Consider the following 10,586-nt stretch of genomic DNA (forward strand, 5'->3'; position numbering starts at 1 on the left):
AGAGACTGCTGAAGTTGGTCTGCAAGCGCCTGCCGTCCACGCTCCTCGCTACCAAAGTCAGGAGTGAGTTCGAGCATCTTGGCTATGCAATCATCGAGATGAAGCTGCTGAAGACACGAGGGGGCCGGAACACAAACCTCTGGCTGGTCACCCTGCAGAAGACGGACAAAGCCAGGGCCTTCGGACGTGTACAACCTTGACAGGATGCTCTACTGAAAGGTGGAGGTCAGGAGGTACACCAGATCAAAGGGGCCCATCCAGTGTCACCACTGCCAGGGATTCGGCCACGGCTCGGCCAACTGCCATCGGGAGCTGTGCTGCGTCCGGTGTTCTGACTCCCACAAAGGGACTCTTTGTCCCAAAGCCTCCACGGACCCTGCTAAGTGTTGCAACTGCGGAGGCAGCCTCTCTGCTAACTACAGAGGCTGCACTGCCTTAAAAAAGAGAGGCAGCTAAGCTACGCTGCAGCAGCCACCAGAACTCCAGCCCGGAAGCCAGCCTCAGTCGCCCCGACGCAGAAACCAGTCGCAGACTCTCCAGCCAGCCCTGACCAAGCCTCTGACGGAGTAGTCCAGTCCAGCCCAGACAACGAAAGCTACACCAAAGCTAGAGGTCGTCACAACAGGCAACCCAGGAATGCGGCCAACCAAGGGGACATAGCCCTTCTGCCTCCAGGAGTTGTTCTACTTTCAACATTAGGAAAATTCATTTCTCAATCGCACCTAAAAAGGTCTGTTGCTGACAAACCTGCATTAAGGGGTATAAATTTGGTAGCCATCAGTGGTTGTAGTTTCTTTTTTGTCATCTAGATGAAACATAAAGCTGTGCAGAACTCAAGTTGTTCTGCGGATGGCACTCTAGACATCGAGCTCGAAACATTGTTGGAAAAAGTGTGATTAGTCAAGTTCAACACCACGTTGTCACCAGTTTACCACGATTCTAGAATATAACTGACTGTGGAAGCCTAACCAGACAAGAACATATATAATATTTAAATCTAATAACTTAAGTTTAAGTGGTAAATTAATATAACTATGTTATCCAAGTGCTGTGATTGTTTTTTCAGACTCATTCGACAGATGCATGAAGGATGCAATACGTCTAAATCTCGGTAAAAAAACACTCACTGCCTCAGAAAGTGAGTTAAGGGGTCGTGGTTTGAGGGTTAAAAGACCTCGACATCTCGATGGAATTTCTGACTCTCAAAGTGATAGCATACCCTCACCCCAAAAATTGCTTAAACTTTCTTCATCAAAACAATCTGTGAGGTCATCCCCAAGAAAAGCAGCAGAAAGGCAAGCTTTGCAATTTCCCGAAGAGTTGACAACTTCAAGAAAAGCAGCAGAAAGGCAAGCTCTGCAATTTCCCGATGAGTTGACAGCTACATCTTCTTTCCAGAGAACACCGGAAAAAGAACGACAAAAAAAAAACTACAAAGGCGAAAAGATGCTCAATCAAGAAAAAACACTTTTGCGTTTTTGAAGAAACGCCCACATTGGAAACCATCAACCATGGCATATGTGTACTCTCAAGTAAGAGTTTTCAAAACCTTCTTTTAACCTAATATAATAGTCTGTTTAAAAAATAAATCAATAAATATCAGATATTGATTAAATGTAGTACACAGTGTAATTCTACGTTTATTTAAACATTCGCTAAGAAGCGTGGTATGATGGTGGGAATAGGGGCTTATAGTACAGGTAAAATAATACAAAAACACTCCATATAAACAACAAAATTTGTACATTCATGAAATTTCACCTGTGAGTTACTAATAATATGAGAAATGAAGATCCGATGAGTCCCCAAAATTTTGGGCGTGCTAAGGCCCTTTTTGGGGCTCTTTTTGTTCCGAAGGGCCCTTAATCCTGAATAATTTTGTTTTTACATTTAAGGTCGTGTGAGGTGTGGTTTTCGATGGTTTTAGTTATTTTAAATCGATTGGGACTAGTTTTATGTGTATTAAACCACTCCGTACAGGGTGTTTAGAAATATTATTACTTTTTACGATATTTAAACATTTATTCATAAAGTGATAAAATTAGTTACCTCCATGCATGCTCTATATAAAAGGGGATTATTGAAAATAACTAATTCTTTACTATATAAGAGGGAAGGATCTCAAGGAGTAAGTGAAAATATTAAATACCCCCGTCACAGCAAACCTGCAGACTAAGCTAATTTTAATTTGTCCGATTTTCAATTAAATCTAATAGTTTAATGAAATGAGGTCTAATAGTTTAATGAATACTTAGGTTTGCTGCTACAAGGAGGCTAGAACGTGTGTTTATAGTAACATCTTAATAGCCTAGTATAAAACAAATAAATTTGACAAGTTTTACTAAGACATATCTATAAACAAACAAACAAAATCATTTTACACTATTCTCCTTAAGAATAGGAAAAACATGGAACATGGAACATGGAATTTTAAATTTACTATTTTTGAATTTTATTCGTAACTAACACACTTACAAAACACGTTAATATACGAAATTATTTGTTTTCTTTGAGCTCTTTAAAATGCTGTAGAGAATAATTGGGAAACTTTGTCTTTTGAGGGTCAAAGATTACATATTTTTACCACATAAAACCCTGTTCCATGGACCGATTATGCCGGTTTCGTTAAAATTGAACCTAAATTACTCGAGTTATCATGTTTATGGACACGTATATAACATGGATATATTATATTATATATGGATATAAACACATATATACTATTTTGAGTAGATGGTGCTTTAGGCTTCTGGGGCCATCGAAATGAAAACGTAAATCGGTTTCGGGTCTATGTTTTACCATGAGACCTTCGGTAATAGCTTATATCCTAAATGGGATGTTCGCTAAAAGGGGATGAAGGGGATGGATGAAGTTTCACACTATAACATGATAACATAGGTTACTAAGCAAAAATTTCAACTTGTAAGGTGGTGTGAATAATCTTTCAACGTGTTTATTATGCAAATCTATTAAGACCAATTTCAAATTGATATGTATTTTTCTAAGGTAGTATTTAAGTTATTTTTTTACATTTATTAAAAATTAAAACAATTGCATTTGTATATAACCTTACATTACATATTAAAATGAAGTACTTAAACTAAAGCTATTTTTCTACAATTTATGTAATATCTCTCTTTACAATTTCATTATCACAATAATTATTCTCAGACGACTCATTAAAAATTGTATTATTCTTAGCAACTTGTCCATCTTTACTGATTTTGTCCAAGTTGGTGTTCAAGCAGGATTCCCCTTTACAAACCTAAAACCTTGCATATTGCAGAACAGGCAACACCAATCTTAAAGCACGAACAATGTGGTGCAAAAACACCTTTCATACATACTGAAGTTTGCAACTTGTATCTTAAGTTCCTCAAACTTATTTTCAATCAATCCAAGTACAGTTATCTTTCGTGGTTATGACGACCAGGACAGCACTAAGACATCAGAGCAGCATTGTCGGCACAAGCATTTTTGTCCTGAACAATGGGAACGAGGTTTATGGGGTAAAAATTGGGTTTTCTTATTTACTTTACCCTCAAAACACAAAGTTTCCCAATTTTTCTCTAGAACATTTTAAATAGCTTAAAAAAATAATTTAGTATATTAACGTGTTTTTGTATGATACTAGTTACGGATAAAATACTAAAATTATAAATTTAAAATTCCCATGTTATTCTTATGTAGAATAGTGTAAAATGATTTTTTTTATTGTTAATAGATATATTTTGATCAAACTTATTAAATTTATTTGTTTTATACTAGGCTTTTAATATTTTACTATAAACACACTTTATTAGCCGCCTTATAGCAGCAAATCTAGGTTATCATTAAACGCAACGCTATTTTAGATTTAATTGAAAATCAAGTAAGTAAAACGGAAATTCGCTAGGTGTGCAGGTTTGCTGTGACGGGGGTATTTAATATTTTCTCTTACTCCTTGTGATCCTTCCCTCTTATATAGTAAAGAATTGCAGTTATTTTCAATAATCCCCATTTATATAGAGCATGGAGGTAACTAATTTTTTTCACTTTATGAATAAATGTTTAAATATCGTAAAAAGTAATAATATTTCGAAACACCCTGTATGGAGTGGTATTTGTTTTATACTAGGCTGTTAAGATTTTACTATAAACACACTTTATTAGCCTCCTTGTAGCAGCAAACCTAAGTATTCATTAAACTATTAGACCCTTTTTTCATTAAACTATTAGATTTAATTGAAAATCGGACAAATTAAAATTAGCTTAGTCTGCAGGTTTGCTGTGACGGGGTATTTAATATTTTCTCTTACTCCTTGAGATCCTTCTCTCTTATATAGTAAAGAATTACAGTTATTTTCAATAATCCCTTTTTATATAGAGCATGCATGGAAGTAACTAATTTTATCACTTTATGAATAAATGTTTAAATATTGTAAAAAGTAATAATATTTCTAAACACCCTGTACGGAGTGGTTTAATACACATAAAACTAGTCCCAATCGATTTAAAATAACTAAAACCATCGAAAACCACACCTCACACGACCTTAAACGTAAAAACAAAATTATTCAGGATTAAGGGCCCTTCGGAACAAAAAGGGCCCCAAAAAGGGCCTTAGCACGCCCAAAATTTTGGGGACTCATCGGATCTTCATTTCTCATATTATTAGTAACTCACAGGTGAAATTTCATGAATGTACAAATTTTGTTGTTTATAAAACCCTATTTTACCTGTACTATTAAGTGGGGTAGTCTATTCGGTAAAATTTGTTTTTTCCCTCAAAAAAAAATTTGTCAAAAACTACTTTGTTGCGCCAAGAAACATAAGTTATATATATATACAGGGTGTCCCTCGAGAGGTGTCTCAAATCGATTACAGGAAAACGGCTTAACGTACAAGGATGAAACAAAATTATTTCCAACTAAATCGACCCCAAGGAATAACGTAAAAATATTTTTAACTTTTTTTAAATACAGGGTGTGTCAAAAACTGAGGGTCATTAGTTCGAATCTCGGAATTTTCAAATGTAAACATATGTCATGTTATACATCATTTTAAAGGTATTTGATAGACAAACATTTTGGCGAAAACCAAAATTAGTTATCTTTTTCCGTTTCAAAATGGCGGCAGTTTTTTTGAAAGAAATCTATATTTTTTTAATACTCTGTATTTCCTATACCAATGCATTTAGCACTTCTCCGGTTGCATTTTCTTACTCGTTATGAAATTAGCTTTACTGTGATATGCAACAAGTAACGGTTTTTTGAAATAATAAAAATTCCAAAAAAATTTATTTTTGAAAATTTACAAATGCTCATTGTTTAAAATTTTCAAATAGCAACATATGTCAAGTGGCACATCATTTTATAGGTTTTTCAATTCCTAACAACTTTGTAATTTACACTTACTTCGTATCTCTTTTAGTTTTTGTGTAAATAACAAAAAACCTAATTTTCCTATATCAAATGCATGTTATTTGGGTTTGACACTAAAGGCTTCATTTCATTAGGGTTGAACCATGTCAAACCCAAATAACATGCATTTGATATAGGAAAATTAGGTTTTTTGTTATTTACACAAAAACTAAAAGAGATACGAAGTAAGTGTAAATTACAAAGTTGTTAGGAATTGAAAAACCTATAAAATGATGTGCCACTTGACATATGTTGCTATTTGAAAATTTTGAACAATGAGCATTTGTAAATTTTCAAAAATAATTTTTTTTGGAATTTTTATTATTTCAAAAAACCGTTACTTGTTGCATATAACAGTAAAGCTAATTTCATAACGAGTAAGAAAAAGCAACCGGAGAAGTGCTAAATGCATTGGTATAGGAAATACAGAGTATTAAAAAAATATAGATTTCTTTCAAAAAAACTGCCGCCATTTTGAAACGGAAAAAGATAACTAATTTTGGTTTTCGCCAAAATGTTTGTCTATCAAATACCTTTAAAATGATGTATAACATGACATATGTTTACATTTGAAAATTCCGAGATTCGAACTAGTGACCCTCAGTTTTTGGCACACCCTGTATTTGAAAAAAGTTAAAAATATTTTTACGTTTTTCCTTGGGGTTGATTTAGAAGGAAATAATTTTATTTCATCCTTGTACGTTAAGCCGTTATCCCGTAATCAATTTGAGACACCTCTCGTGGGACACCCTGTATAAAATACGCTAAGCCGATTTTTGTGAACAGAACTCCTCCCTCATTTTTGGACAGATTTTGATGATTTAAGTGTCAAAAAAATTGCTCTGATCTGTAGTTTTGCAAAGTGTTTTTAGTTTTTTGATATCTTTATTAGTTTGGGCAGGATCTTCCATCAAAGTTGGATTTTCTCCCATAAGATTAACATGGGGGAATCTAAATATTTAATTGGAAACTTTGTCTCCACTAATTTGAGAGAACGGCTGGGCGTAGAAACTTGGTAAAGGTGTCCAAAGAAAGGTCTTGGTCTGTAGATGAGTTATCAAAAGAAAAACGAAGTAAATTCGCTTAGGGCTCTGCCCCAGAAGCCTTTAAAGATCCCTCCACAGATTTGTTTACATTTTGGCCTAGTGGATAATACTTTTTATTGAAACAGCTGTTCATTTTAAAATTGTATTTTAAACAACACACATCTATTGGGAGTTACTAAATAGTCCAAAAGAAGTATTTGCAATGTTATTTTCTGATTTTAAAATGTGTCTGCATTTTTTACCACTTTTGCCTATATCATTCAAGACAGATCATTTATAGGTTCGTGGGATTATTGTCATAAGCCCCCTGCAGACGGGGACAGTAGTGGCGTCCAGTAGACCTAGCCATTAATGGTGGCCAGTAATTGTCCGCCTACTGTCTACGTGTGATGAGGTACTGCAGTAAAGCCCCCTGCAGACGGGGCAAGTACTGGCGGCCACAAGTAAAGGCCAGTAGTGGCGGCCAGTTCTACTGGACAGGATGAACCCCTTCAGACGGGGCAAATAGTGGCTTCCAGTAGTTGCGGCCACTACCGGTGTAGTTGCCTCAGTTCTGCACTGAGATGTGAGCACAACACATCGTATACCATGGAGGACGTTGATGTACAATTCGAAAATTCTGTTTGTGAGGTTGTTAGTGAAGTTGTTAGTGAACTTACAGTGTGTTTGAGTGAAGAACTCAAAGATCTGTTGAGTAAGAAAAGATCTTGTTGGGTAAGAGAGTGGGTAGGGCGGAGAGAGGAAATGGGGGCCTCGAGTACAATATTCCGTGAACTTGCAGAGGAGGATCCTCTTGAATATAAGAAAGTTATGAGAATGAGTGTGATGCAATTTAATCACCTGTTAACTTTAATTGAACCAACAATTTCTAAACGTGATACTGTAATGAGGAGCGCAATTCCTGCCCGTACAAAACTAGAGGTCGCTTTACGTTTTTTAGCTACTGGCGACAGTTACCAAAGTCTAGGACTTATGTTTCGTTTACCAGCCAACACCATCTCATATTTTATGCCTTCTGTTCTAAAGGCCATTATTTCTGCATTACAAGATTATTTGAAAGTAAGTATGTAATCCTAACTTATTCATATAAACTATAGATTAGGATTTGTAAAGTAGTATTAATTTACACAGGTTTAGGAATTCGTAAATAAATTGGCATCAGAACTGTATCAGAAACTATAACTTTTAATTAATTTTTTAATTATTATTCAACATTTTTAATTATTATTCAAGTTGACGATACAGGAATGGCCCATCAGTTGTATACGTTTGTTGGTCTGTTGTATATTCATCATTGTCATCGGATAAATTGCCATATGAAGACTTTCCTGACAACATAGGAGAAGGTGATGACATAGGAGGTTCTGGTGATGCCAGCAATGCCAACCTCTCTTTGGTTAGCATCGACTGAATTTTTTCTTGACAAGTTAGTCGATTCCTCAATGGCAATTCTTTTAATTGTGCTGCTACATAATTCCCGAAAAGGTCAACCTCGTCAGCAGAAACATTGCTTGTTGTGGATGCCCGATTATTGGCTGTTATTTGTTGTAATTTGTGAACCGTTGATTCAATCCTTGCCAACTTTGTTACACGACGTATTTTGGTCCTAGGCTTCTGAAAATCGGCACCGGCATCGGATTTTGATGTGTTTTCCTCATGGGGATCATCAATAGCACCCTCATCCTCTTCAATAGCACCCTCTTCAGTTTCAGTATCTGCAGTAGTTACATTCATTTCCTCCTTTGAAGTAGTTTGAGTATCCTGAAAATAAATTTTATATCTTAGATATTACATTATTAAGAATGTTAATTTTTTTTAGGTTCCAAACACTGTGGAGGAATGGGTGGAAATTCAAAGAAATTTTGAAGCTAAATGGAATTTCCCGCTATGTGTTGGTGCAATAGACGGAAAGCATGTTGCTATAAAACGACCGCCTGGTACCTGTTCTGAATATTTTAATTACAAAGGAGGTTACAGCATAGTGCTTTTAGCATTAGCAGATGCTGATTGTAAATTTATTTACATTGATGTTGGATCAAATGGTAGAGCGAATGACTCAACTGTTTTTAGACAGTCCACACTTAAGTCAGCAATAGACAAAGGAGAACTAAATTTACCTACTGATTACTTCTTGCTGGGTGATGAGGCGTTTGCATTGACTCCTACCCTAATGAAGCCATACCCAAAGAAGAAGTTTTCATTAATGGAACGTATATTCAACTATCGGTTGTCACGGGCACGCCGAGTAGTTGAAAATGCGTTTGGGATACTAGCAGCAAGATTCAGAATATTTGGTAGGGAAATTGAAGTTGATATCGAAACTATTGACTTGATTGTGCAATGTGCATGTACGTTACATAATTGGCTGCGAACAACATCCCCAAGTACATATTTTGAAAGAGGATGGGTGGACTATGAGGACATAGATACTGGACTTTTCCATCCGGGTCTATGGCGTTCCAGTGGTACTGAATTACCTTCATTGAATGGTAGTCGTCGAGCAAACTCATATTCCATTAAGGCCTCAACAACAAGACAGCGCCTTGCTGAATACTTCAGCGGAGATGGACGTGTACCATGGCAAATGAAAGCTATAGGCATGTAAATATAGAGGCTAGGGCAACATCTTACTATTAAACGTGTACTTATTTCATATTGTTCACATTAATGTACACATAAGAGTTATGTGTATTATCAAATAACTTAATGTATGAAATAAAACATACATAAAACACATTTTTTGTTGTCAGTTTTTTAATAACTACTAGGCCTACTTCTGTTATTATTATTAAAATACATATTTTGGACATTACAATGTTTTTTTGTTTTTTTTTTTTGGGAGGGGGGGATAAAATGAAACAATAAACCAGATGGAGGGAAAATGCAAAAAGGTTGTTTATCTCAACATTATATGCTGTAATTATGAAAAAGGTTAAATGTATCTGTATTAATTGTTTATGAAATATTTTAGGTAAATTTCCGGCGTTCAATTGGAAATTTGATTATGTGTATATTTACAAATCGCTACAAGTCCATGGTTACATTAAACCTAGATATTTCATTAATATATTACTTACCAAATTAGACTTTGAGTTCCTGGTGATGGCGACCTCCCTCAGAAAACTATCGGCTAGTGTGAACCACTGCAATTTTGGTACGTATATCTCTTCTGTGCTTGCACCAGATTTTTTCGAATCATTAACTTTTGAGAGTTCACTTCTGTATGTTGTTTTTATTGTTTTTATTCGGGCACGCAAAAATGCTAAGTCGGGAACTGCGATTCCGAGTCCTTTCAGTTCTGCCTGTAATTTCAACATTGCACTTGTTCTCTTTGTTTGATTTGCATAATCAGGATGACGCGTATTCCATAATACCTCAAAGTTTATATATGTTTCTAAAAATGTACTGATGTCATCTGCATTCCATTTGACACACTTCCTTTTCACTGGTTCTGGTTTTGCAGCCATATTTTAAACGCACTAGGCACAGCAAATATTACACGCACAACGTTTCTCATTCGAGTCATCCACCCTACTGGCGACTTGGCGACTGACTGGCGGTGGCCAGTGCCTCCTCAGACGCGGCAATTAATGGCCGCCACTAGGTCACGTGACCAGCTATTGGACGTCAGGCGGCCAGTAAAAGCAAACTCGTTTGCTTTCAAGAGGCGGCCAGTATTTCGTTCAGTTTACTGGCCCTTCAGCAGGAGTAAAACCATCAGACGGGGCAACTTTAGTGGCGGCCATTAATGGCCTTTACTTGTGGCCGCCAGTAATTGCCCCGTCTGCAGGGGGCTTAAAGGCCACTGTACACGAGGACAATAGTGGCGTCCAATAGCAGTGGACACTAATGGCCGCCAGTGAATCCAGTGAAGTTTCCATCTATTGTCCTCGTGTACAGGAGTACTAGACGCTTCAACGTCCAATACGTAGTGGCAGCAGCCAGTAAAGTCAAACAGGTTTGCTTTTAGTGGACGTTGAGGGGCCAGTAGACTGTCACGTGACGGTCACGTGACCTAGTGGCGGCCATTACTGGACGTGTCTTTTAAGGTAGTGGCCGCCAGTAGCTCACTGGACTCTGTGGAGGAAGGTTGTTTGTGTGTGCTCAAAGTTTCTTTATAGTGTACATTTCATGTGCG

At 36.5% G+C, this 10,586-nt stretch overlaps 1 protein-coding gene across 1 annotated transcript; it reads right to left on the minus strand.

Moving 5' to 3' along the window:
• Window positions 1–457: 457 nt before the first annotated feature.
• LOC128984603 (uncharacterized) lies at window positions 458–10,194 on the minus strand. The gene is made up of 5 exons (XM_054403940.1): window positions 10,141–10,194; window positions 9,526–9,750; window positions 7,692–8,209; window positions 6,833–7,001; window positions 458–595 (listed from the first exon to the last, which is right to left on the minus strand). Exons 1-5 carry the CDS (start codon window positions 10,192–10,194, stop codon window positions 458–460), a joined length of 1,104 nt encoding a protein of 367 aa, XP_054259915.1.
• Between the last annotated feature and the right edge of the window lie 392 nt (window positions 10,195–10,586).

The sequence above is a fragment of the Macrosteles quadrilineatus genome, unplaced genomic scaffold (assembly GCF_028750875.1).
Source record: "Macrosteles quadrilineatus isolate MER2022 unplaced genomic scaffold, UCM_ALF_1.0 Scaffold_2__2_contigs__length_208266976, whole genome shotgun sequence".
Lineage (NCBI taxonomy): Eukaryota > Metazoa > Arthropoda > Insecta > Hemiptera > Cicadellidae > Macrosteles > Macrosteles quadrilineatus.

What these genes read in the sequence shown, in the direction of transcription:
- LOC128984603 (XM_054403940.1), bottom strand. Translation starts at nt 10,194, where the DNA reads ATGGCCGCCACTAAAGTTGCCCCGTCTGATGGTTTTACTCCTGCTGAA. An exon ending in GGAACTCAAAGTCTAATTTG is followed by an intron (nt 8,210 to 9,525) that starts GTAAGTAATATA and finishes ATTTATTTTCAG; the next exon opens with GATACTCAAACTACTTCAAA. An exon ending in ACAACTGATGGGCCATTCCT is followed by an intron (nt 7,002 to 7,691) that starts GTATCGTCAACT and finishes ATCTCAGTGCAG; the next exon opens with AACTGAGGCAACTACACCGG.